The 26,808-nt window shown below is 36.7% G+C and overlaps 3 protein-coding genes across 4 annotated transcripts; all 3 read right to left on the bottom strand.

Moving 5' to 3' along the window:
* Positions 1-84: 84 nt before the first annotated feature.
* seta (SET nuclear proto-oncogene a) lies at positions 85-3,748 on the bottom strand. The gene is made up of 8 exons (XM_084087007.1): positions 3,431-3,748; positions 2,602-2,659; positions 2,335-2,477; positions 2,148-2,251; positions 1,935-2,048; positions 1,675-1,845; positions 1,377-1,493; positions 85-905 (listed from the first exon to the last, which is right to left on the bottom strand). Exons 1-8 carry the CDS (start codon positions 3,501-3,503, stop codon positions 882-884), a joined length of 804 nt encoding a protein of 267 aa, XP_083943133.1. The 5' UTR covers positions 3,504-3,748; the 3' UTR covers positions 85-881.
* Positions 3,749-4,557: 809 nt separating this feature from the next.
* zdhhc12a (zDHHC palmitoyltransferase 12a) lies at positions 4,558-11,836 on the bottom strand. Of its 2 annotated transcripts, none has more exons than XM_084086921.1 (5): positions 11,508-11,836; positions 10,377-10,513; positions 10,209-10,304; positions 8,610-8,776; positions 4,558-6,498 (listed from the first exon to the last, which is right to left on the bottom strand). In XM_084086921.1, exons 1-5 carry the CDS (start codon positions 11,602-11,604, stop codon positions 6,183-6,185), a joined length of 813 nt encoding a protein of 270 aa, XP_083943047.1. In that variant the 5' UTR covers positions 11,605-11,836; the 3' UTR covers positions 4,558-6,182. The 2 variants fall into 2 exon arrangements, with proteins under 2 accessions (XP_083943047.1, XP_083943048.1); XM_084086922.1 differs by having other exon boundaries at positions 10,377-10,619; positions 11,508-11,790.
* A 1,063-nt stretch (positions 11,837-12,899) lies between these two features.
* Positions 12,900-19,674, bottom strand: slc25a25a (solute carrier family 25 member 25a). Its single transcript, XM_084086652.1, has 10 exons — positions 19,421-19,674; positions 18,139-18,265; positions 17,953-18,040; positions 17,560-17,671; positions 16,532-16,690; positions 15,489-15,641; positions 15,208-15,315; positions 14,794-14,961; positions 14,204-14,354; positions 12,900-14,080 (listed from the first exon to the last, which is right to left on the bottom strand). The coding sequence occupies exons 1-10, from the start codon at positions 19,577-19,579 to the stop codon at positions 13,896-13,898; spliced, it is 1,410 nt and encodes a 469-aa protein (XP_083942778.1). The 5' UTR covers positions 19,580-19,674; the 3' UTR covers positions 12,900-13,895.
* Positions 19,675-26,808: the final 7,134 nt, after the last annotated feature.

Raw genomic sequence — 26,808 nt, 5'->3', positions numbered from 1 at the left:
ATGCTTGGTTTTGTTTTTTACCCGTGTGAAATTAAAATACCTACTGACTTTTTAAAACGAACAAAAAACAGTAACTTTATTGCATTTTCTTTGCAACTGGATGAATCCCAAACAGTGTTTTATTGAGCAAAACCAACTGAACAGTTAAAAGTGTGTCTTACGGTAATACAACCACTACACAAACTTCAGTGAGTCAGAAGGGGAAAAAGTTACAAGCATGATTTCAATTTCAATTTTTTTTTTTTTGAAGATTTTATTTTCTTTATCAAAAATGTAATCCATTTCAAATCTGGTGAGTGTCTGTAAAACAAGACAAGATAAAAATCAAAGACTCAATGATGGTGTCCACATACCCTCTTTCCTCAGCCCTCCTGAACTGACATGGATACAAGAGGATGAACTACTGATGAGTAAAGTAGTACTTCAAGAATAAAGTAACAAAACGGTGGAGAACGCTAGAGCTAGCAGATCACTGCGCACCATGGCTTCTGTTCAATTAACCACACAAAACTTTAACAGGAAGAAAAATAATACATATTTGTACATATATATTTATAAAAAAAACAAACAGAAAACACTATTCGCAAGTCTACTCCAGACGGCGTGCAGCCAATAACTACAGTGTTTTGCTTTTTACCTCGAAATGCATTTGGAAATTGAGATGGTAGATGCGCCATGTCGGCAAGATTTTTCAGTCATTTTATTGTGAGTCTGGGACTTCAACATGGCAAGTTCAGGATAGAGGAAAGATGGAGCTCAAAACCAAAAAACAATCTGAAGAGGAAAAAGAAGCATCTTGCTCCCCAAAAATAACAAAAAAGCCAAAGAAGCAATTTGGAAACAGGACTGGGAAATGTGGATAATATTCCTCTAATTCAGCTTCAGTCATCCTCGCCGTCATCGTCCTGAAACAAGACAACGGATGAATTAGAGGCACTTTTCATTTTCATAAGAGATATATATATATATATAGATAGATATATATCTTATGAAAATATATATAGATTTTCTTCTAGAATTATTTTGATCAAGCTTTGTATATTTAAATTAAGTAATTTCACTTAAATGGCAATGAAAATTACCTATTAATTGTCATTTAAGTGAAATTACTGAACTAATATATATATATATATATATATATATATTTTTTTTTTTTTTTTTGGAGAAAGGGAGAGATTGATTGTAGTTTGTTCAATACTTGAAGACCGTTTCAAACTTTTTATATAAATAAAGCAAGAACATTTCTGGCACTCTTAGAAATGAGCGGGAAAAAATTTTTAAGTAGAATTTATTATATATATATAAAAACTTCAACCGAACAACAAACTTAATTATTTATTTTTTTAAACGTTAAAAAAATCTGTTTGGTTACTTACCTCTCCGTCATCATCATCATCTTCCTCTCCATCATCTTCCCCCTCTTCATCAATATCATCCAGGCCTTCCTCATCTTCCTCCTCATCCTCTCCCTCCTCATCCTCCATGTCTGGGACCTGCAAAAAGTTGATCAGGTAAGTTAAAATTTGAAATGCAAATCATTTACTCATAATTTCCATTCAGCCACATAAACCGGAAGAGCTGTCCAGTCGCACGATTTAACCAGCTGGAATGGAAAGTTTTAGGCAAAAATAATTGTGTTTTTCTATCAGTGTGTGGCCGTTGTTCCAGTCTCACCAAATAGTACTGTAGGGGATTCGGCCAGATGTCGTCTTTAATGACTTCGCCCAACTCGTCCGCCCCTGAATCAGCGTGATCGGTGAACCAGGTGAAGAAACTCTCAGGCTCTTCATGTTGCCTCTTCTTGCCCGCTTTACTCTGTGTCTGACTGGCCCGACTTGTGAGGTCCTGCGAAAGAAGAGAAAGTTTCACATAAAAACTCAGAATTGTAAAACTATTTGACAGAGAATGCAAAGTTAACAAACAATCATCCATACTTTTCCTGGTTTCCATTTGATCTCTGTTGACTTTGAGGTTGGGTCTCCACTTTCGTTCAGGTGAATTTCTTTGGAGAGGACTTTGTTCTCGAAATACATGTTTTCATCGAAATACTAAAACGAAACGGCAAAGAAATGTTGAGTTATGAAAACAAAAGCTCCAAGCCACACACACACACAAAAAAAACCTTTTTATTTTTTTTGACCACTTACAAAATCTATTCTGTAGCCGGATTTGATGTCTTCAAACTCTGTCACCTCTACTCTGGTCAGATAGTGAAGCGCCTCCTCATCTTCCTCCCCAAGAAGAGCTGAGACTACAAAAATCAAACAATATTACATTAAACAGCTTGGATACACAGTGTAAACCATAGTGTCAAGAGTTTGCACGGGATCTTACCTTGTGGGTGGTTGACAAATGTTGTGACCCAAAAGTTGGGGATTTTGGCGATGAGTTCTGACCTCTTCTGAAAGAACGGCTGGCGAAGTTTGTTGTATTTCTGTTCAACTTTGAGAATTTCCTCACTCGCCTGCTCATTAAGTCTGAACAAGATCAGAAAAAAAAAAAAAAGTTATATCCATTCACACGCGTTACCGCACTGAGTAATGATTTATACCGCGGTATTTGTTAAAGCGTAGATAATGCATTCAATAGAGCTCAACATACCTGTCAATTTCATTCTGTACTTCATCAATGTGCTCGATGGCTTCTTGTTGTTCTTTTTCTAAAAGTTGAAGAAAAAAATAGAATTAGGTAAATATTAATAAAAATATATATATATAATAAAAAAACACATCTGTGCATAATTTCTTTAAAACAAAAGTATTATTAACGGTACATTTTCAGTGACGCGAAAACAATCCGATGTATTGAACTCAGAGGGAGCCGCGCAGAAGCCGCGTGGTTTAAATGTGCACGGAATCGCTCGCGCTGCACCTGCTTCCGACGCGAGTCCAAAATCACACGAGCGCGCGATGAGCGTGTAAAGTCGCTTCGCGTTCATTTCCATTATCATTCACCATTTAAAGTCCACAAACAACCATTAGTCTGTGCTACATCATGGCGGAGACGTGGCTAGGCTAAGCTAAAGCACAACAACAATAAAGCAGCGCGCGGACGCTTCCGTTCCGCATGTTTCACGCTGTTCAACTGCACGCGTTTCTTCGAAAATTCCATTCGCGAGTAACACAAATAAGCTCCCGCGCTTAGAATTAGATTTTTAAAATAACGGTTTTTGTTTGTGTTCAAACGGGGCTTTGTGGCGCGCTTAGCTCGCGCACGGCCAGAAATCAAACATGGCCTCCGCTACCGGCTGCTGCCGTTCCTCCGAGAACATCCAACCAGACCCACGGCCAATCACAAGCACTGCACCCCGCACTGTCTACATAAACGAGTCATACGCGAGCCGCTGCAAATAAACTAGCGAAAATAGCGAATAAAACCCCTTTGGTGAGAGAAGAGAAAGTGAAAATGGCCGCCGATCGTTCTTTCTTACCCGAGGTCTCGTCGCCTCCGTCGTGGTTCGAGTTCAGTTCCTTTTTACTGACTTTAGCCGCTGAAGCAGACATGATTTCACTGATCACGGCGAGAGGAGTTTTCAGTGAGAATCAAGCGATTTTTAAACTCGCTGAGGTAGAAGATCGTCCTCCTTGAAGTCGGTTTCTGGAGACTATGATAGGACAGGAACAGAACTGAGTGAGCCCGCGCTGCTCCACACACACAAACTTACGGCGAGGGAACGAACGCAGATTCTCACGCGCTCTCTTTCGGACAGAACGCGCCCCTCACGAGCTCGAAAAATGAACTCCGCCCCTTTCCAGAACAACCCGCGGAGCTCGACGTGGGTCCCCGGATCTGCCTTCTGATTGGACGATGCAACAGGGGGCGGGGCTTTGCGTGGAACCGCCACAAAAAGGGCGGGATTTTAACGAAGCTCTCATAACATGTCATCCGAATCTATTTAAAATGGTTCTGACAACACAACACTGCAAATAAACACACATGATTGTGTTTACATAATGTTGGTTGTTTAAAAATATGCTAATGGCCCCTAATTCCTGTAGCTTTAACAAGAGGGTGGCACAAGGAACGCCAAGGTCATGGGTTCGATTTATATGAACGCATTAATTAAAAGTGTTTGTCAGTGAAGTTCACAGGATATAGTGCATATAATTACACATAATTAGGTGCTTATGGTCATATTTCAGTCCTGTAACTTCTCTCTCTATCACTTCTCCACTGTCATGTCAAATAAAGGCAAAATGTCAATAAAAGCATCATGAACTTTCTGATGAATACAGTGAGAAGCTGAAGTTTATACGTTTTTATGGTGTGATATTTTAGGGAGTGCAGTTTTTTACACTAGTGTAGATAGAAATGGACTACAAAGCCACACAACTGCTTTTTAACCTTTGACCTCAAGGCCCTCCCATTTTCAAAGGCTTCTAGCCCCAATGAATTTGCATGACTTTGCCAGTCGTTTGTGATTTACTGGATGAGGATTTATAAATATATCTTTACCCACAATTTCTACCTAATCACGAGGGGGTGAATGAACTCAGGCATTGTTGTTCTGAAGCATTTTTTTCTGGCTTAGAAGAATCATTCATTTGTGAGTCGATAGACAGAGTGCAAACGTTTATTTTCTCACGTATAAAATTAACCTCACAAACCAATTAAAGCTCTTGAGAACTATACAAACTGTCCCTTGTTATGTGAAAAGAATCGTCACAGATGTACAACATGCAACAAATGAGTAGAAAATAGTTGGCTTTTTTAAGAACAAAAAATTGACTTTGTCTAATAAAAACAATGAAACCTAGAAAGTAAAGTTCGTCGGAACAAACTTTTATATTGACTTGACAAAGCCTCGTCTCAAAGTTTGAAAGCTAGCGTCCTAGCATGTTTTATCATATTGTTAGTTAGCATGTCTTAGTGTGTCAAGCATTATTTTTTCATGTTGCTAACATGTTTGAGTACACTTCTAGAATGAATTAACATGTTACAGGCATTTTAACAGGTTGCTAGCATGAATGAACATGTTTTAGCACTTTGCTAATATATTCTAACATGTTGCTAGCATGAATGAGTATGTTAACATGTTATAACATATTGCTAGCATGATTTAACATGTTGCTAACATGAAGTAGCATGTTGCTAGTATGTTTTAGCACATTGCTAACATGAATTAACATTTTAATGTTTTCACTTTGCTTAACATGTTGCTAGCACGAGTATGTTGCTAACATGTTTTAATACACTGCTAGCATGATTTAACATGTTGCTAACATTTTTCAGTTAGCATGTTGCTAGAGTTTTAACACATCGCTAGAGTGTTTTAACATGCTGCTAGCATGAATGAGTACATTGATAACATGATTTAGCATGTTACTAACATGTTTCAGCATGTTATTAACATGTTTTAACACGTTGCTAACATGAATTAACAAGTTTGCTAGTATGTTGTAACACACTGTTAACATTAACATGTTGTTAATGTTTTATCATTTTGCTAGCATGTTTTAACACATTGCTAGTGTTTAGACGTTAACATGAATAAGTACGTTGCTAACATGTTTTTAACACGCTGCCAGCATAATTTAACATGTTGCTAACATTAATTAGCATTTTACTAACGAATTAGCACATTGCTAACATGTTTTAACACATCCGAAATCACGTACTAAGTACTACATTTGAATTTGAACTTCACAAGCGTTAAAAAGTATGTTCTATATAGTATGAGTGTGTGTAGTATGGATGTAATCCGGACGTACTACATCCGCCATGTTGTCATTATCATGTGAGCCACCAGCGTCAGTTACGACGCTTCACTGCCATTCATAAATCCTCTCCTGTGGCCTCATGGGATAGTAAAGTGTCCATCATAGGCACACTTCAGAATCTCGCCGGAAGTAGTAGTTCATCCGGGGACTTTTCACCTACTGTTTTTCGAATACTAAGTATTCTGACATACTACTCTTTTGGCACACTATATAGTAGGGAACTATTCGAATTCGGACGCAGCTATTGTTAATATGTTGCTAGCACGAATTAGCACGTTGCTAGCATGAATGAAAAACCAGTAATTGTGGCACATAATGATTCTTCATTCATCAAGTAGATAAAGTACATGTTCCCTGCAGGTTTATTACTACATAAAGTAAATCACATCACATTAGTATTAATAAAACACAGTCAATGTTGAAGAGCTAAAAACCGCTACACTTGTCCCTCACGAACATCAGTCATACAGTCCCGCTGGGGTGTCTGCTGTAGATCCTCTCCCACGCCACTGTCCCACAGACACAGAAGAAGTCCCACAGGTTGCAGACGACTCCTCTGTCGAACGGGTTCTCCTCGGAGTCGCGGTGTTTGAGGTAGGCGATACGGTGGCGTGACATGAACTCCCATGTTGTGGTGTTAGCGGAGGCCAGGTACAGGTGAATGCACAGCAGGAGCAACACGACCACGGAAAACACCCCGGTCACACCGATCGCCCCGAGCAAGAACCCGTTCCGACTGAACCACTGCTGCCAGGAGGAGGCGAACACCACGCCAGACCTGGACACACACACCTCAGGTCAGTCACAGCTGCTCTGATGCATTATATACAGTCAAACCGAAAGTTTATTCAGACTACATTTTTCACATTATCACAGTTTATTCGCTATAGTTTAAAAAATGGTAATAAATTATGACTAACCCTAACCTTGCACAAATAGTCCACATACACTACCGTTCAAAAGTAATATTGTGAAATATATATATATATATATATATATATATACACACACACAGTCAAACCAAAATTTATTCAGACACCTTCAACATTTCTCACATTATCACCGTTTATTCGCTATAGTTTAGAAAATGGTAATAAAATATGACAAGAACTCAGAGTTATGAACTCAGTTGATATTTCACTGGTTTTGTCCATCCTTCTGTTAGACTGTCTCACACATGAATTATGTTGAATATCTGTCAGCTGTTAAATTTAACTACACAATTAGATAATACCAGTTTAGCTCAACCAATCACCAAGAAATGCTTCATTTTGTTCAGTCTGTGTGTAAAAAGAGCATTAGCAATTAAAGAAAAAACACTTCAGCAAAACATGATCAGGTCAAAGTGTCTGAATTGTTTTTGGTCCCAAATTTTTCATCACTGTATTAAGAGTTTTTGGGTATAATATGTCACAGTTTACTTTATTTTGCTATCCTCACTATAAATGAACTATAGTGTCCTGCACACACTAAGTAAAAAAATAACAAAAATGATATCTGGTGTCTGAATAATGTTTGGTTTGACTTGTAACTCTTCCTTCTGGACTGTGAATAATTATTATTTCACAGCATCTTGGTGATGACTGATAAAACATCTGATCTGATCAATAGAGTACAGTGTGTAATGAGGGGAAAGTTTGAGTCATTGCTCCTCTGGGATCACGGTTTACAGTACGCTGTACAGTATATACTGCATCACATTTAAATGCCACAGACCACCAAATATGATCATTATCATGCAAAGGACCCCCATCCTGAAATATATTTTCATGTATAAAGAACTCACTAAAATATTATAAATATGTGAAAAAAGTTATTTGAAAAATATTTAGTGTTTCCAATTATGTTGCATTATTATGTCTTTTTTCTACTTACTATAGTACTGTACTTTTAGATGTATTATTTATTTATTTCGATCAAATTTATTTATTTAAATAAAAAAAATGTATTTATTAATTTTTATATTTTTAATTGTATTTTAATCATTTATTTATTTAAATCAATTTGTTTATTTTAATCAAATATATTTAGTTAGTTTAATATTATTTTTTATAATTTATTTATTTGTACTTTTTTAACCGCTTTTCTGTACATTTTTCTAATAATGCATATTGTTTTAATATTTTTTTAAATGTATTTTAATCACATATATTTAGTTAGTTTTTAAGTCAAATTTGATTTTGTTCATTTTAATCAAATGTGTTTAGTTAGTTTAAATCTTATGCTTATTTTTTTTACTTATTACAGTTTTACGCTATTTTCTAACACTATTCTTTAAAAATTTCATTATTTATTAGAATCATATTTTGTTTATTTAAATCAAATTGGATTAATTTATTTAAATAATTTTAAGTTATTTTAATCACATTTATTTATTAATTTACTTAAAAAATTATTTACTTTAATCATTTTTATTTTAATCAAATGTATTTAGTTAGTTTAATCAAATCTTTATTATTTTTACACTTTTCTAATAATGCATCCTATCCTTTAAAAATTGCATGATTTATTTAAATAAATAAGTTATTTTAATCACATTTATTTACTTAAATTGATTTATTTACTTGAATCATTTTTATTGTAATCAAATGTAATCTAGTTCATTCTCATTTTTATTATTTATTTATTTCTACTTTTTTAACCGTTTTTTTTTTTTCTTCTGTATATTTTTCTAATAATGCATAATGCAACTTAATCCTAAAAAGGAGAAACTGTGCATTATTATGACCTCATTACATTGTTCAATTCACAAAGTGGGTCTACTTTGGAAATAAATGTTTATAAGATGTCATGGTAATTTTGAGTTAAAACATCTTTACACTTATACACTATATCATACTAAATGCTCTGGCGGTTCAATCCAGTTACAAATCACACACACACACTCACCATGCAGCCTGTAGAGCCCAGCACACAGCAGCAAACTGAACACACAGGTACAGCAGGAACCACCTGTGATTTCTCTCGCCGACACAGTTGTCGATCCAGGGGCAGTGATGGTCGAAGCGCCTCACACAGCGCTGGCACGTCCTGCAGTGCTTGGCCCTCATTGGTTGCTGGGTCACATAAAGAGACAAACATCTGAATGCAAACTCACTCAATCACACAGTAGAGACAGAGCGACACGCGTCATAATCTGAAAACAATCCAGCCGTCTCCATTGAGTTTGTATTGTGTGAAGCGGCCTCCTTCTCCTTTCTGACTTATAACAAAAGACAAACCTATGTCTAAAAGCTGCTGTGTGACAGAGTGTGCAGCAAACAAGCTAAAAAACCCAGAACTAAGTTTTTATAAGATGTTGATCCCAAAAAACAAGCATTTAAGGACACAAAAGTGGATACAGGCGATTGAGACATTGATGCAACGTGTCTCAATACTCTGAGATCTAACGTAACGCTCACTGGAGGAGAACGTAAGCGGCGACAGGATAGCTTAGCTAACAGAAATATAATATATAAAACAAACATTTGGATATTTGACTTACCAGTGACACAATGTTTACTGCACATGTAGTGTATTTCTAGTGTCAGGATCCCACAATTAACCCCTTCTTCCAGCTGATGCTTCACGTCTTATTGCCTGTATCCACTTTTATGTCCTTAAACACTCGTTTTTTGGTCTCGACAGCTTATAAAAACTTAGTTCTGGGTTTTTTAGCTTGTTTGCTGAACACTCAATAGACCTTATTCAGAGCAGCGCCATCATGTCAGGTGTGAGAGTGAGGCTGTGAGGGATAGACTTGCCTTGTTTCCAATGGCATCCGCTGTAAAAAGCTGTATAAAGCTCCTAGATTACTAGAGTTTTTTGTCAACTGAAATTTCTTGGAAAGATATTTTTCCAGTGTTTCATGAGCAGAACAATCCAAAAACACATTAAATAACAGTGAAGAGATGCATGTCTGTCCCTCACAGCCTCGCTTTCATTCCCATTCAAAATCAAAGATGACGCTGCTGTATGGCAAGCCGTTTTAGCTTAAAGTACCCAGCGTTACTCGTCGTAATTGCATTTTTACTAGTAAGAATTAAACTTGAGAGCTCTACAATTCAATTCTTACTAGTAGCAATTACAATTAGAGAGCTCTACAAATGAATTTTTACTAGTAAAAAAATGAATTAAAGACATGTATAATTGCAGAGCTCTGTAATTGAATTCTTACTAGTAAGAATTAAATTGTAGAGCTCCGTAATTAAAAATGAATGGAAGTCAATGGAGACATATGACTAGTAAAAATTCATTTGTAGAGCTCTCTAATTGTAATTGCTACTAGTAAGAATTGAATTGTAGAGCTCTCAAATTTAATTCTTACTAGTAAAAATGCAATTACGATGAGTAACGCTGGGTACAATTTAAGCTAAAACGGCTTGCCATACTGCTGTGAACAGTGTCTAAGGAGACGGCTGGATTGTTTCCAGTGTGGGCGTGGCCTAAACGTGACTGATTCTCTCGATCTGTCAGTGTGTGTCAGTGTGTGTCAGTGTGTATCAGCACCAGTAAGAAGCAGAATCCACAGCGCCGCTGCTTGAACGAGCTTTGCTCTTCAGGAATCATCTTCTCCAGTTCTTCATCACTGACCACTGACGTTCCCTGAAAGAGTCCACATATCGGTCATTATTCCAGCAAGATGTTTTCTAAAACAGACTTCACGTTCCTGTTTACCTTCGTGTCGTCGTCAGACAGAACAAAACCCGGATCCATCAGAGACACGGTGAAGTAGAGCAGAACTGAGAGCAGAACTAAAGCGCTGAACATCACAGGGTGTAACAGGTCTCCTCGCTCCTGACATCTCCTGAGATCTGCAGCAGAACAGCACTGTTATTCTCACACACACACACACACACACACACACACACACACACACAGGGTGTAACAGGTCTCCTCGCTCCTGACATCTCCTGAGATCTGCAGCAGAACAGCACTGTTATTCTCACACACACACACACACATATATATATATATATTAATAAAAGTGTCCTGTTCATGTTAGTTCACATCGCATTAGCTAATGTTAAAAGATACAGCTTTTGACCTTAAAAATATTTTAGTAAATATTGATATTAACATTAACTAAGATTAGTAAATGCTGTAGAAGTATTTTTCATTGTTAGTTCATGTAACAAATTAAACGTTATTGTTAAGTGTTACCATACACACACACACACACAGTATTTACCATAGTATTATTTTACTATCTTTCACACACACACACACACACTCACTCACTCTCTCTCTCTCTCTCTCTCTCTCTCACACACACACACACACACACTCTATCTCTCTCACTCACTCACACACACACACTCTCTCTCTCTCTCTCTCTCTCTCTCTCTCTCTGTCTCACACACACATCACACTCTCACTCTCTCTCTCACACACACACACACACACACACACACACACACACACACACACACATACTCTCTCTCTCTCACACACACACACTCACTCACACACACTCTATCTCTCTCTCTCACTCACACACACACACACACACACACACACACACACACACACACACACACACACTCACTCTCTCTCTCTGTCTCACACACACATCACACTCTCTCTTTCTCTCACACACACACACACACACACACACACACACACACACAGGCATACTCTCTCTCTCTCTCTCTCACACACACACACACACACACACACAGGCATACTCACTCTCTCTCTCACACACACACACACACACACACAGGCATACTCACTCACTCACTCTCTCTCTCTCTCTCTCTCACACACACACACACACACACTGAAATCACAGTAATGCATTTGTACCTGTGTTGTGCAGAAACAGCACTAAGGTTGTGAGCCAGGTCAGAATGACATGAGCAGTTCGCACGAAACAGCCTGATTTAAACATCTTCTTAGACATCCTGCCTCAAGAGAATATTAATAACACCCGAACCATGGCTAAGTTAAATAAATAAGCACTATTCTGTGTGTACTCTTGTAATAAAATACACCAACATAAAGCAACCCATTTCAGAGAGATTCAGAGAGTAATTTCATAAATCTAATCGCTGGTCGTGTGTTTTTATTTCTCTGGTTTTGTTGTTCTGACATTTCCGCGTTTGAGCGGTTGGTTAGATTTCAAAATAAAAGTCAGATCCGAAACCTAGATTTTAAAATAAAAGTCATTTCTCATTTCAAATAAGATTCTATGCTAATTCCGTTAAATATGTATTGTTCTAGAACTGTGGGTTAAAGTGATAAATAAAATAATTTGTAGATTATTAAAATGCCAATGTCTTGGAGACGGAAATAGACCAATATACGGTATAGATATATATAGACAAATAGACGGATTATACCAATCCCGCATGTTTCCAGAGCTACTAAAGATTTGAACTGCAGATGTCAGTGTTCAAACACTTTTCAGGACAAAGAAAAGGCCTACATGAAATGACCACGGCAGTTTAATTCAGATAATATAAAGCAGAGATAAAGATATGATCTGAACAGTTCAGAGACCAGGTCAGATATAACTAGGACTGAACCTGTAATCTTGTGTAAATAGGAGTCAAATGTTGAACTATGATTTTGGCTTTACACATTATGTAAGAAGGGCATTGTCAGATTCTTTATCAACCATGATTTCATCAGAATTTTAGTTTTTTTTTAAAGCCTAGCTTAAATATGTAATAAAATTCATATAAAACTATTAACTGTTGTAGTTTAAATTGCTTTAACAGTGAAATATTGGAACATTTATTTCCGGAGTAAATGATCAGAACAGTTTCTGTTTTAAATAGACAATTAGCATGTTTTTAAAACATTTTTTAAATTTCACCACTATTTAAATTTAATGTATTCAATTTAAAGTATTTTTTTTTTAAATAATTAATAAACATTATGGCAACATATTAGTAAGTTATATAAAATTGGAAACACTTTACAATGCATTAACTTACATTAACACTGAACACCACGTTACAGTATTTATTAATCATTAAGGTCAGTTCATAAAAACACAACTTCTCTTTGATATTTCATGCCAGCTCTGGTCCATTAAATAACTTATGATTTTAAAAATGCATTAATAAATGTCATAATTAACATGAACTAGAATGAATAAATGTAATGTTAAAAACTAATGTAGTTAAATAAACAAACCTTGTAAAATGTTTAAACATTACTGAATATCAAGATAAACACCAGACAACATAATATGAATATTAGGTTTTTATTGAAAAAATAAAATTACATTTAAGGGAAAACAAATCTCTAAAACAAACTAAAATAAGAGCCACTTTGCCTGAAACAAATACTATTACAATGAAACTCTGATGAACTCAAATCATCAATTCCCAAAAACCGTTCCAGTGTTCCGGATAGAGGTTTCCAAACACCTCAAACCTGTGCATTTATGTTGAAACTCGTGAACTTCAATACCCAAGCAATACTGCAAGTAAGCAAATCATGTGCATTTATTACTTCAACATTTGGTCCCCATTACAAAACGCTCACACTCTTTGACAATGTTGCAAGATTAGTCGTTACACTGTGACATTCACAATTGACTAAAGCAATTAAAGTGCATTTGTTTTCAAATCAACCAGACATTCTCTTATATTAATGCAAAGTGAACATCACTGTGCCGATTTAAAATAACCAGAATTAGGATTAAATTAGACAACAGTTTAACTACTGAAAAACACTGGCTTTAACAGAGACTCACTGTGCAACAAACATTCATTAAACTCTCAGATGCCACAATATAAATAAATATCTGGTTAAAGATGTATAAATACAATACTTTAGTCAATATAAAGCAGCATTAGTAAGAAAGTGGGCAGTGCAACTTCAATCAGCATGAAATAATGCTGTGTTTGTAGTGTTGATTCAATTGCATTGCCCAACTGGATCATAACAGCACTTGATTCTTTCTCAGTGGCACTTACACACACACACACACACACGAAATCGAATATATATGCATTTTTAAACATATATATCGCAACACACACTGGTCACATGAAATCAAATACGTTGGTCCCTGATTTCAGATTTCAAACTTTTTTTTCAACAGATTTCGAACTGAATAAATAACGAGATGTTAATTAACAGTGTCATCCTCCACCCTCACATTCACAGAATGAGATCCTCCACACCTCGAGGTTCAAAACCCCGAGATTTAGTCCTTCCATCGAGCCTTTACAAGCCTCATCTCGACAGCACTCCTAACGACAACTTGATGTGCTCGTACACCACGTAGCTGATGCTGACCGCGGGGATGACCTTCAGGAAGTTTGGGGTCAGACCCCGATAGAGACCCGTCGGGCCCTCGTTCTTCATGATCTGCTTGAAGAGTCCCGACATCGAGACCTGGGAAGAGCCCTCGACTGCAGCTGCAGGAATAAAGACACCACATTTAATATTCAATCTATATTGTAAAAAGCGCTATATAAATAAAGGTGACTTGACCATGAGAAAAGCATGCAGAAAAGCACATTATAAACCCTGGAGCTCACCTTGCGCCTGCATTCGTGTCCGTACGAGAGCCAGTGGGTAACTGGCGAGCTGGCCACACGTGCTGGAGACCGTACCGCACGCCAGAAGCACAAACACACCCGGATTCGCATTATCCGTGCCATAGCGCTGAAGCCAAGTGTTCTTTAATGTCTATAAAGAGCAAGATTAGGAAACAAAAATTAGCATTTTCTGTTCATAAATGACACCTCCAGTGATTGCTCCCTATTATGCCCTTTACAAAGTCTTGATTTTGCTTTACTAGAACAGGTTTTCATGCTTCAATGTAAATTTTCCTCATATTCTCCATATATGCAGCTCCTCTCTTCCCAGTCTGTCAGTAACGCTCTGTTTAGTTCCTGTCTCTATGAAGCCCCTCCTTCTGAAAAGCACACTGTGCTCTGATTGGTCGGCTGGAGCAGTGTGTTCTGATTGGTCAAGTGCTTTGAGCGTGTTTGGGAAATGTCCCGCCCCTTACCATAACCACCAGTTTCAACACACTACTAACTAACTCAACCAGGCCCCGCCCCTTTATTCTGCATATTAATTATTTAAATGAGGAATATTGTGACGTGTTCGCTGCTCTGCTCACCTCATAGACAGCCAGGTCGATGCCAGCATACGGGATGATGCCCAGCATGTTCGGTACATAGCCTTTGTAAAACGCAGACATTCCCTCCACCCTCAGGATCTGTTTGGCACAGTCTGAGATGCCCTTGTACTGGCCCGTCTTTCTTAACGCCAGACGAGTTTTGAGAACCTGAACAGAAGAGCATTACAGATTTTTTCATTATAGCATTGTTTGTCTGAGATTTTTTTTTTAGTAAACATTTGAAGTGCATCAAAAAAAGTTCAAAGTTATCTTAAAGACAAGAACGGGATTTTATTGTTCAAAAATCATCTATAACTTTGATGAAAGATTTTGATCCACTTCAAATGTTGACTACTGCATGCATGCATATATGAAAAATGAGCAATTTTGTGAGGTAAAGCTTTGGAGACGCACCTCCATGGGGTAAATGGTGCTCTGTGCAATGACTCCTGCCAGGGAACCGGCCACAAAGCGTTCACCGATCCCCAGGGTTTCCTGACTGCTTCCCATCAGCCGTTTAATCTGTCGACAAAAGAAAAGTCATTCATTTAATGATGCACACAAAGTTGGTTTGATTTTAGTTCCTGAGAATAACCCCGTTTCCTTGCTTTCAAACATGCACCAATTTTTTCATACTTCTCAGGTCGGACATTTACATCCCTGACAAAGGAAGTGCATCAGCTCTCATCCATTACCTGCTCGTAAGCCATGAACTTGAGGGCTGATTCAGGTGCGATTTTGATGACGTTGATGCCATTGCCCCTCCATAACGAGCGCATCCCTCCTTCCTTGATCATCTGGGCGAGACCACCCATGAGACACATGTTGTTGCCATGAGTGCCATGTACCTGAGACAAGGAAATAAGAGGTTTATTAGAACCGGTTATGTCTAAATAATAACAGATGATATCACACTTTATATGGTTTCAGTGATCAGAATTAACATGTTCTATTAAAACAAGGTTTTAGACCCTCACAAGCAGGGGAGCAAAGTTGAGTATGTCGAAAAAAGTAGGTGAAAGGTTTTAAACTGAATCAACTGAACGATTAAAGTCCAGTTGAGTAACGGCTGACGTAAACATGGCTAAGCTGACACAGATCTTCACTATCACAGAGTCATGACAACGTATCTCGTATCGGACCAATCAGAGAGCAAAACAGAGGGTGTGCTTGACCACTCGGATTCTGATTGGACGCTTGAATAATCTGTATAATAATTATTCTGTTCCCCGGAACATGCATTTATGATACTGATTAACTACGCTTATGACTCTTGGGTAACAAAACCAATTGTTCTGGCCATACGGTTACGAAACCAGTTTTTCTGGGCCAATCTTACAAAATAAGTTTGCCTCATCCCTGATAAAAACCATATTATTAACATTTTGGTGGTTCTTCAGTCTGTATGGCCTATAAAACACCTTGTATATACTGTAAAACTGGGTTATGTCTGGATTTAAGAGGGATTTATTTCAAATAATTTGTTATTTTGACATTCTTCCCATTTTGCTTGCCCTTTATCTAACATATACTTGGTTGATTAAGGGCTTGAGGTCTGAAGGAAAATGCTTGTGTAAATAAAACCTCTTTCAGTCTACAGAGAAAGCTGAGGTTAGGATTCATTAAAGACTACGCCCTTGAGTGAGTAACTTAAACAGATTTTAATATAGGACACAAGATGCAACACTAATCTAGTTCTCTTGAACCCAGAATGACGCAGGTCACGTGATCATCGTACCTGCATGAGGACTTTGAGTCGGTCGAGCGGCGCAGTGAAGGTTCGTGACACGGCTCCAGCTCCTCCACCGGCGACCAGATGTCTCCACCACATCCCGGTCATGTGCTCCTCCGACGTGAACTCATCTGGTACCATCAGGTTCTCTCCCACATCGAAGATCTACAAAGAAACAGATCACCGATACGGTTAACCAATTAACAATTAACCAATGTGTGTAAATCAGTGAATGACGACTAGTATTATGCATTAATGCTACTTCAAGAGAACTAAAGTGCAACGACCTTGGCAGCAACAGTGTGTGTGTTAAGTGTGTTCTGACCCGACCAGTGACGCAGCCAAAACGTTTTTGACGCACCAAGGTGCCATTTGATCGAAAAATCCATTGTGGACTTTAGAAACCCTCGTAAACTTGCGCACATTTCATCAGAGTCCATATTATTGCGCTCTGAACTTGAGGACAAAGGCTACGGTCCAGTTTAAACTGCCATTAAATAGGTCACTGATACTGAAATTTAACAAATCAAACGACTAGATCAAGTCTCAAATTGAACAGCTAATTGTGCACGTCAACAAGACTTGTTGCGTAAGGAAGGGACAGTTAGTCTTGGTTTAATCTGAGTACTCTGATATTTGACTTGCAAAATGTAATGATGGATTTATGCACGAACTCTAGCAGTCAGGACACAGACTAGTTTAGATTTAGTAGCTGCAACGTTACACCTATTAAACTGGAGCCTGTCCTAGATCACAGTGTTCCTGTCGATATTTTAGGCACAGTCACTTTACGACCGTCATCAACCGTATATCATAAGGCCGAAGTCCTAAAGCAATCCTAAAACTCAAGCCAGCCTAATTTACACACCCTTTAAGAAACCTGAATAACTCCCTGCAGACATATTAATCAGATCCCCATATTAATCAGATCCCCATATTAATTGCTTTGCAGTCATCAGGAATAAAGCCTTTTTAACTAAACGGAACCTAAACTTTCAGGTTCTTTAATTCTGAGGATTTGGACAAACTCTTACGGTTGAGTGTTTCCAGTACAGGATGATTTCGGGAATGTTCTCGGCAGGTTGCAGCGTGGGATACTTTTTCCACTCATTCCAGTCGATAGTCATTGTGCCGTTTTTGTCCATGCTACAAGAGAAAACGACAAACAAGAGAGAAGGAAGACCGATTACAACCTGGAAACAAACTCTGCGCTTAATGAATTTAACAAATGATAAATTCTAACAATTTCTGACTCAGTTCATTAAGAGATCAAATGACCAAGAGGTCAATGCATTTATATAGTTATAAACTAACTGTAAGTGTCTAAAATACAAAAAAATATAATGAGAGCTAAACATAGGAAGGTAAATTAGACTTTAAAGTCAACATGGCAATATTGCCAATTTTTTATTCAAACAATATTTCACCTATTAAGGACTTTCTCCGCTTGCTGCAGGGAAATATGGACACCAAGATCCCGCAAGGAGTTCATAATGTCACTGACGTTCACTTGACCTGACAAGAAACAAATTAAAGAAATGTCAGTCATTTTAAAAATCACAAATTTGTGAGTTTGTAAATCAAGTATTGCATTGCATCACAAGGTATAATACCAGTTTTCTTTCTATCCAGGCTTTTGAAGACAAGCTTCAGGTCTTTCTCGTGGTCTTGGAGGTAGTGAACAAACTCTTCAAAGTCCAGCTGCCCATCATGCGCTTTCTCTTCAGTTTTCAAAGTTTTCTGTGGGGGGGAAAGATGACAATTTTTAATGCAACCAAATCTAATCAGTGTGTGCGACTGCGAATATCCAATGCATTCCAGCAGCAAATCATTGCACAATCAGTAAGGTTAGTGTGTGAATACCGACAGCTGGAAAACTAGAACAGAGGGAATGAGTGTCTTTAGTTATTAGACGGGAAAATATGCAGATCAAATGAGCTACAGGCTTAAAAGACACCTGACACAATACAAGGTCTGTGAAACCCAGGTAAAAGCATCTGTGCTTTTCACTGATGCTACAAAAAATAAATAAACTATTAACTACTAACTCATATGGGAACTTTACCTCATAATCAGATCACACTCTCAGTCTCCTGTCGTTGTAATTATTGAACGCGTTCTATAGAAAATCTGATCGTGAGACTATAATCATGTTTGTACACTCATCCAGATTATTGCAACAGCTCAGACAATCATAATCAATAAACTTATGGACCTATCAATTCTGATTGTCTCATTGAAACTGCACCACTAGGGGCACCATACGGGCTTCAATTAAAAAACGACTGTATTAAAGTATGAATCTTGAAGTAGTATATAAAACTATTAAGTTACAGTACTATGGTGTTGATGAGGCTATAACACTGAACACATTATTGATGCATTTTAATTAGGCAATAGTTTTAAAGGGATAGTTCACCCAAAAATTTAAAATCTGTCATCATTTACTCGCCCTCAAGTTGAATTTCTTTCATCTGCTGAAATTATTTATTTATTTAATTTATGCTGATAGAATTTTGTTCTATGGAAGTCAATGGGGACCATAAAGTGTTTGGTTACCAACATTATTTAAAATATCTTCTTTTGTGTTCTGCAAATGAAAGAAATTCATACAGGTTTGGAACAACTTGAGGGTATTTTTTTAGGGTGAGTTATCCCTTTAAGCGCTCTGGGGGAAACTCCAAATATGGTCATTTTCACGGAAACGCGCGCGCGCAGGAAAGAGGAACGAGCACCGGAAACGTCATGCGTCAAAAATGTGTAGTTTCTTTTTTTTTTTTAAAGAAAAGAAAAGAAAAAATCAACTACTTTTTACTTTATTCAAAGGTCCGCTTACATTGAATAATATATAAAGAAAGATTAGAAAGAATGTACATATGATTTGATCTTTTTTACCTTCTTCCATTTTCGGTATGTGGAGAATTCCTGCGACGGCAGAAGGACGCTAAGAGACTTGAGCGACTTCAGCTCGGACGGTAATCCATTCGATTCAAAATAGTCCACCTCGACATGATCTGAATTATGGACGGGCACATAAAGGCACAGGCACAACATCTTCAAAATAGTAAAAGTCTTCGACAATAAATAAATAAATAACACAAGAACACTTTCGCCTGCCGGCGGTGAAACGCTGAAATGCCGGTAACGGTGCTGAGCGAGTCTAGAAAAGTCCTTAAACACGCCCACTGAGTGAAGGAGGCGGACTCTCATTGGCCACCGTGTTCTACGCATTTGAAATCCGTCATTGATGTCAGTGTCTCAAAGACCAATCACGGCTGGTAGCCATTGGGTCGTATGTAAATAAGGCCCATCCTCTTTCACTACTGAACTCCAGCTTGAGCTGCCAGAAGAGACATGTGACATTCTGTGAAATTTCAATGGAAGTGACTCATAGAATTTCACATTTTCTCACAGGGCAGAGAAAACTACATAGACCTGTAACATGTTGTATATTGTTAGACAAAAAAGTAATTAAAAGTTAATAATAAAAATAAACTTTATTGACCCCCTTAACATGCCTCAAGTCAGAGTTATTATAGAAACTTAGATCATTAAAACAATTTTTTTACTTGAAGTATATATATACAAATATAAAAATAACAAATAGCCTATATAATTTAAAGTATATATTAGATCGAACTTATTTTGTGAGATTTTGTTTATTTTTGCTGTGGCCTGAAAACAAGTCTGAAAAAAGGCTTTAAGTTGGTTCAGCTATAATTTCTTTATTCATTTACATAAATGTGAACATAAAGTGTGTGTTTGCATAATTAAACTGTTTGTTTTTGCATTGACCTGTTTCATATTAAATAACAAAAAATTACTGCACTCACTTTCATGAGGTCTCCTTCCCTTCTAACTCACTGTAATGTGCATTTACATATGTTTGTGATTATAGAATCAGCCCTGTGCATATAGAAAAAAATAATTGAAGCCAAACATAACTAATTAGAGTTAGCAGGTCAGTACAGGATATTTTCTTGGTTAGTAGCAGTAATTATTGTTAACAGGCCCAAATATAAACGGCGACTCTGTAATCCTGCAGGAAAGCTGGCTGTCTCCGGTTGCAGAATACGTCAGAGTCTGGTGGAGGACATACGTGTCCGTGCCAAAACTCACTCCACAGAGATTTATAACTATCTGTGAGGGGGACACCAACCTATAAACCATCTGTGACCTACAGAGGGGGTGTTACGGGGGAAAAGCCTGCTGTATAAAAAGATTGGTTGTTAGACGTCTTCAAATGCCAGAGGTTTTAACTATAATCTTTTATCTAGAATTATACTTTTAATTCTTCTTTCATATGGCAATCCAAATAGGCCAGTTATGCAATGTATGTCTGTATTTGCACTATTATGCCACAAGAAGCTTGTTTCTGCACTTTCTCGCATCTGTGAGCTTATATCTCAGAATTGCGAGTGTATATCTCACAATCCCAAATCGCAGGATATAAATTCGGCATTGCAAGAAAAAAACTAAAAATTGGTAGATAAAAAGTAAAAAAATAAAATAAAATTATACAGTGGCGGAAGCAAGCTTCCATATTTGCAATGTCATATGATCAGTGTCGGGGAAAGTTAAAAGCAAAAGTGTAAAAGTAATGTGTTACAATATAGCGTTACTCCCTAAAAAAGTAATTAATTGTGTCATTTTTTAGGGAAAGTAATGTGTTAGGTTACTTTTGCGTTACTTTTTCTCACCTGGGCTGGGCTTGAAATGAATAAGCCTCGGACTGAAGGAAATGTAAATAAACGTCTGTACACAAACATCAAACACAAATGTGATGTTTATCTAAAGTCTTTTTTGCTTATTATGATTGAATTGGATCACCGAAGGTCTGCAGCAAAGACATTGTAATAAAGTGAGATTAAATACATAATTTGCATTTAACATTTATTTGTTGCAGGTTTGCGTAATATTAACTAGTTTTCATATCAATGTTTTTATTCATTTTGAGGAACACTGAATCTGTTTTTGTGCAAGTGAGAGGAGTAAACGAATGCTTACATTAGTCTACAACTAATAACCATCATATTCACACACAACACTTCTGAATTTACTCACAATTTCTCTCAACATGGGAATAGAGGAGCTGTCAGTCAATTTAAGTGCCAACAAAACTACTTATTTGAAAAAGTACCTCAGATATTTTGTCGTAAATTTAAAAGTAATGCATACTACAGTAGTTACCTGAAAAAAGTAATCTGATTACATAACTTGTGTTACTTGTAATGTGTCACGTGCAACACTGCATATGAAGTAATTAGTGAGCTTGCATGGGTTTTATTTCCTTTACTCTCCAACCAAAATAGGTGATATCTTAACATGCATCAGAAGAGTTGAGTATCTTTGTAACACAATCCAGTGGATCTTGATAGTGCACTCATGTACTGTATGCAGCGTCGCCTCAGACTGGCCTTATGACTGAATCTGACTCCTGTGCTCTCTGAAAACTAATTTTAGCCATAAGTCACACGCAGGGGGATCACTAAACACATGCAGGGGGATAGACGCGGGCTTTGGGAGTCAGTACAGAGCTCTTATTTCGTCAAGCAGGGTTGAGAGAAAGACAACTGCTCCTGTGTGAATGATGTTTCATTCATTCAAGACCTTTATAGTTCCAGAGAGCGATGCAGCTCATAAAGTTCATCACTTTACTGTCTGCAAACCATAATAATTTGGCAGAACTCAAAAATTTGAGGCAATCAGTTGACTACATTTTTTTTTTACATTAAAGTCCCCCTGTGGTGAAATCCAGCTTTTAATGTTGTTTATGTGTCTATGTGGTGTTTCTAATATGCTTTAAGACAAACCATGTGTAAATTCATAAGTCGACAGCATTGCTGAGTATTTTCTCCTTAAAACTGCAGTGAACCAAAGACAGTCTCAAAAACACGCTTTGAAATCGCTGGTGTTTCTGACGTCACAAACTACCTTGTAACCAATCAGATCAACGTGTGATCGTCAACCAGTGGATCTCTGAGCTGAGTGAGTGAGTGGAGGCGGGGCTCATTTGCATATTCATAGAACCATGAATACTAAATGAGGCAAGGGTGTCAAGTTACATTCAAGATATTTTAATGCATAATGAATTTTTTTCAAGGAAAAATCAAAAAATCAAAGATGAGTTTTAACGGATAAAATGACGGGGGGACTTTAACAAACTCCAAGATTTTGTACTTACTCTACAGACATGTTAATTGAAATGTTGACTAAGATAACTCATACAATTTAATTGCATAGATGTCACATTAACTCAAATCTTTTAAAATTAGATAACACACTAATCTTGCATGTGCTGATTTTACTGGCATAAAAACTATTCATATATGATTTTGCAGTCCATCCTCAATCTAACCAGGCTCTACTGTTCAAAAAGAAATAACACTTCTTTTCATAATTAATCCTCCTTATGTTTGACGCAAAGCATGCTGGGAACTATAAATGTGCTGCACTTATGTTCAGCTTAAAATAATCATTTACAGTTCACTTAACTTTTTTACTTTAACCTTTCAGTAATATTTGAGTGAAATAAACGTATTTAATTCAGGTTTACACGGTTTCTCTAGAGTTTTTCTCTTTTTAACTGCACTGAAAAAAATTGGATTTACTTTGAAACAGTTTTCACTCAAAAATTACTATTAATTCTCACAACTAATTACAAAGATAAGGCAGGTATAGCACAATTAAACATGAAATTAAGAAGTAGACAGACTGAAATATTTTCTTGTAAAACGTTCTCCAATAATCTTTGTTTTATTCCCAACTTTGAAAAATCACAGTGTATTTTGTCTTATTCTGTTAAGTACTAAAAATTATTCTTAAATATGGACGCGGCGTCTAACTGAAAATGTTCTGAAAGTAAAAAGTGTCCATATTTATTTATACTTAAGTATTTTAAAAGTAACATGTTCAATGCATGGTTTTCACAAGCATAAATGACCATATAGTGACAAGTTACATTTTACACAAGTTCATTATTAGTGTTAAAAAAGCTTCATTTGACTGTAATTTGGCTTGATTTGATGTCAGCTCAGTAAGAAAAATATTTTTAATAAGTCATGATTGTCAGTGAAATATTGGCTTTTAAGGTGTAATTTATAAATGCACAAATGTGTTTCTAAGTACAAATACAAAGTATAATAATGAAGTATAATAATGAAATGCAATTATTCAGGTAAACTTTACACCTCTTGGGTCATAATGATGTTCTGAACACAAGTTATGAAACAAAGTTTGTTTTTCAGGTAAAATTTCTGATCAATGGACTGGCCAATCGAGATAAGGCCTGTTCTAACCGTTTATCTGTTTATATGTCACATACAAATCCTTTGCATGAAGATAAACGGCTCATTCATAAAGAGCTCCATACATTCAAACTCAAAGAGCAATTAAAGGTGTATATTATTAACCACAGTACAGAGGTCAAGTCCCAGGACTGAGAGTGCTGTGTTTGTTTTGATCTGGTTCTGGATTACGTCTGAGAGTTGATCCCTAAAGTGTATCCGATAAACTTTACCTGGAGGTCAGATTGACAGATGAAAAACAAGATGTGTGTTACGTGCTATTACCTGCTTCAGTCACTGTTTGTCTCTGAATAACGGGATCAACAGAGATTCTGCTGAGAGTCTCAAACGCTCTTATCAACAGAAACAGGAGAAAGTGCAGTTTGTGTGAAGAAATGCTGTTGATGAATTCCTGATATCACAGATCGGCTTTACTGAGCAGAATACAGGGTTTTCTATAAAAGACAACAACACATTTTCACAACTTAACCATTCAAAGGTCAAGATTTTTTAACGCTTTTGAAAGAACTCTCTTCTGCTCACCAAGGCTGCATTTATTTGATAAAAAATACAGTGAAAACAGTGAAATATTACTACAATTTAAAAGAACTGTGAATATATAGTAAAGTGTAATTTATTCCTGTGATCAAAGCTGAATTTTCAGCATCATTACTCCAGTCTTCAGTGTCACATGATCCTTCAGAAATCACTCTAATATGATGATTTGATGCTCAAAAAACATTTATGATTATTGTCGATGTTGAAAACAAGCCTTTAAACAGTGTTGTGTTTTACATTTAGAAGTAGCAGGTAGCAACACATACACAAGAAAAACCCCAACATTGCAGTTTTGACAATGTTGACATTGTCATGTTGATGTATTGCCATGAAAAAACACACATGCAATTCAGATTTTACATCAGAAAGCATAAAGCCTGTATTAAATGACTGGCTGCATGTGAGCCTTGGACTTTCTTGCTCACTGAAGTTTTGCATTCAGAGTTTAGCTTGACCGTAAGAACAAAACACAAAGTCCTGCCAGGTCTGTGAATACCGTAGTGAAAGACTAGATGAGTTAAGAGCAGCACAATCACTCACACAGTCTGTCATGTGTTCAGCATGTCTGTTGGCCAACACTACAGCTCAAGAACACTGTAAAGGTTGCAGTTCCTGAAGATGTTCATGTGCTGAAAGACATCATGTTCTTTCATCAGTGTAGCCAACAATGATCTTTCAGTTCATTCTGCAAGCAAATGTGCAAAATTTTACAGTGTACAAGTAACTCAACCAATAATGTAAAAAAGAAAAAAAAAGAAAAAGATCACTGCATTTCCACTGCAGTGCTAAAGAGATTATAACAGATTTACTCTATTCAAGGAACCTCATTTGCATGTCTGACCTCAATTTTGTTCCCAAATGTCTGCGAACAAGAGCCAAATTCTTAGAAATCGGCAAATGAGAACAATAAAACATTAAATAAGGTTTAACTTCCAGTCAGAAAGCGAGGAGAGCAACCTCTGATACAATGTGTCAGTTTGAAACTATTTAGAATTCCAAACAGTTTTGTTTTGAAAGGAAACAATACGGAATGATTTACAATGTCACTGAATTCAAATGAGTGGATAATTCACACTTCAGAAAGAATCTGAAGAATCTTCAGAAAGAATCCAAGTACAACATGTACTTAGATGTTGTCAACACATCTTTAACAACAGAACAGCGAAATATCACAGTGATCCATCACATTATAGAGTGAAGGGCTGCTTGTGTGTTTGCTGCTGTGAGGAAGCGCCTCTCCTTTCACTCAGGTGACTTTATTCTAAGAATTCAGTTTTATCAAGATATAATATAAGTTTGAATTCTCAGAACGGTCCTGCTTGATCTATTTCAGTCCATTATTTCTAGGAAGCTAATGTCAAAGACATAGCCCGTTTTTATGAGATTCATGATTTACATTATTGAACTTCAAAAGCCCTGTTCTGTAAAAATTGCTTTATAAGTTTGCACACTTCCACAATAACTGCTTAGAAACGCGGTCAAATCTTTATAGACATGATTTTAGACTATGTTTTGCCAGCAGTCTGAGAGGATATAAGGGCCGCTGTTTATTATGGGACACTTTTGGTTTCCTTGCCGACTGACCTATACAGGTACAGTCCAGAAACTTCTGTTCATTGGTGGACTGAAAGCACAGCATCTGAAAACAAGGCCCATTAATTCACCTGACATCTGGATGTAATGGATGGACAGTTATTTTTGCACTAAAAAAGCATCTGTTGAAAAATGATTAAACAAATTAAACAAAATAAATGAAATGGAAGATCAAAAATGGCATTTTAAAGTACAATACTGATATTCTATAATTTTTCATTGTCACTGAATTATGTTTCTTTTGCTGATTTTATACATTTGTTGTGAAAAAAACCCTGCTTAACAGGGTGGACAAAATATTAACAGGGTGGAAAAGTGGTATAAATATGGGATGGACGGATGGTTTCCTATCGCTCACGTACAACTGGAACTGGATTTAGATGGGAAACAATATTTAAAACATTGCCAGTGAACTTTAAATGTACTTCTTCAACTTTAAACATAAAATAATTTAACAGGGTGGACATTCTGATCTAAAATCAGCCAAAGCACCGTCTCTAAGCAACAAGAAGCCAGAAGTTTTATATAATAAAGAATTGCATGGTCTTTAAAACTGTAATTTTCCTGCTAACTTTTTTCATATTTCTCTCAACAGGGTGGATGTACTAAGGTTGACCACATCAAATTTGAAAGATAAAATTTGTAACAATTAAAATATCTCTCACTTGCCCGAGTTGTTTTCCCTCTAAAGAAGTGATGACTGCTTTATGAAATGATGTCATTTAATTTGTCCAATTTTCATTTAAAGGGAAAGTATAGTCAAAAATAACAGGGTGAACAATGAATTGAGGGACAAGCCAAAAACGTTTATTATAATTGTTAAAATAAATGTAATAATACTAATAA

This window comes from Abramis brama, assembly GCF_963993115.1.
Source record: "Abramis brama genome assembly, chromosome: 16".
Classification (NCBI taxonomy): Eukaryota; Metazoa; Chordata; class Actinopteri; order Cypriniformes; family Leuciscidae; genus Abramis; species Abramis brama.
The sequence above is the reverse complement of the archived record's forward strand: the minus strand, read 5'-3'. Positions and strand labels throughout refer to the sequence as shown.

Bases quoted from the DNA above. Each gene is read 5' to 3' on its own strand.
- slc25a25a (XM_084086652.1), bottom strand. From the start codon at position 19,579: ATGTTGTGCCTGTGCCTTTATGTGCCCGTCCATAATTCAGATCATGTC. The intron at 18,041-18,138 runs GTATTATACCTT...GTTTCTTGTCAG, and splicing joins CCTGGATAGAAAGAAAACTG to GTCAAGTGAACGTCAGTGAC. The intron at 14,081-14,203 runs GTGAGCTCCAGG...TTATTCCTGCAG, and splicing joins GACACGAATGCAGGCGCAAG to CTGCAGTCGAGGGCTCTTCC.
- seta (XM_084087007.1), bottom strand. From the start codon at position 3,503: ATGTCTGCTTCAGCGGCTAAAGTCAGTAAAAAGGAACTGAACTCGAAC. The intron at 2,049-2,147 runs GTAAGTGGTCAA...GTTTCGTTTTAG, and splicing joins CCGGCTACAGAATAGATTTT to TATTTCGATGAAAACATGTA. The intron at 1,494-1,674 runs GTGAGACTGGAA...AACTTTTTGCAG, and splicing joins ATCCCCTACAGTACTATTTG to GTCCCAGACATGGAGGATGA.
- zdhhc12a (XM_084086921.1), bottom strand. From the start codon at position 11,604: ATGTCTAAGAAGATGTTTAAATCAGGCTGTTTCGTGCGAACTGCTCAT. The intron at 10,514-11,507 runs GTACAAATGCAT...GTTCTGCTGCAG, and splicing joins GCTGTTTCTGCACAACACAG to ATCTCAGGAGATGTCAGGAG. The intron at 6,499-8,609 runs GTGAGTGTGTGT...GTGTGTGTCCAG, and splicing joins TGGGCTCTACAGGCTGCATG to GTCTGGCGTGGTGTTCGCCT.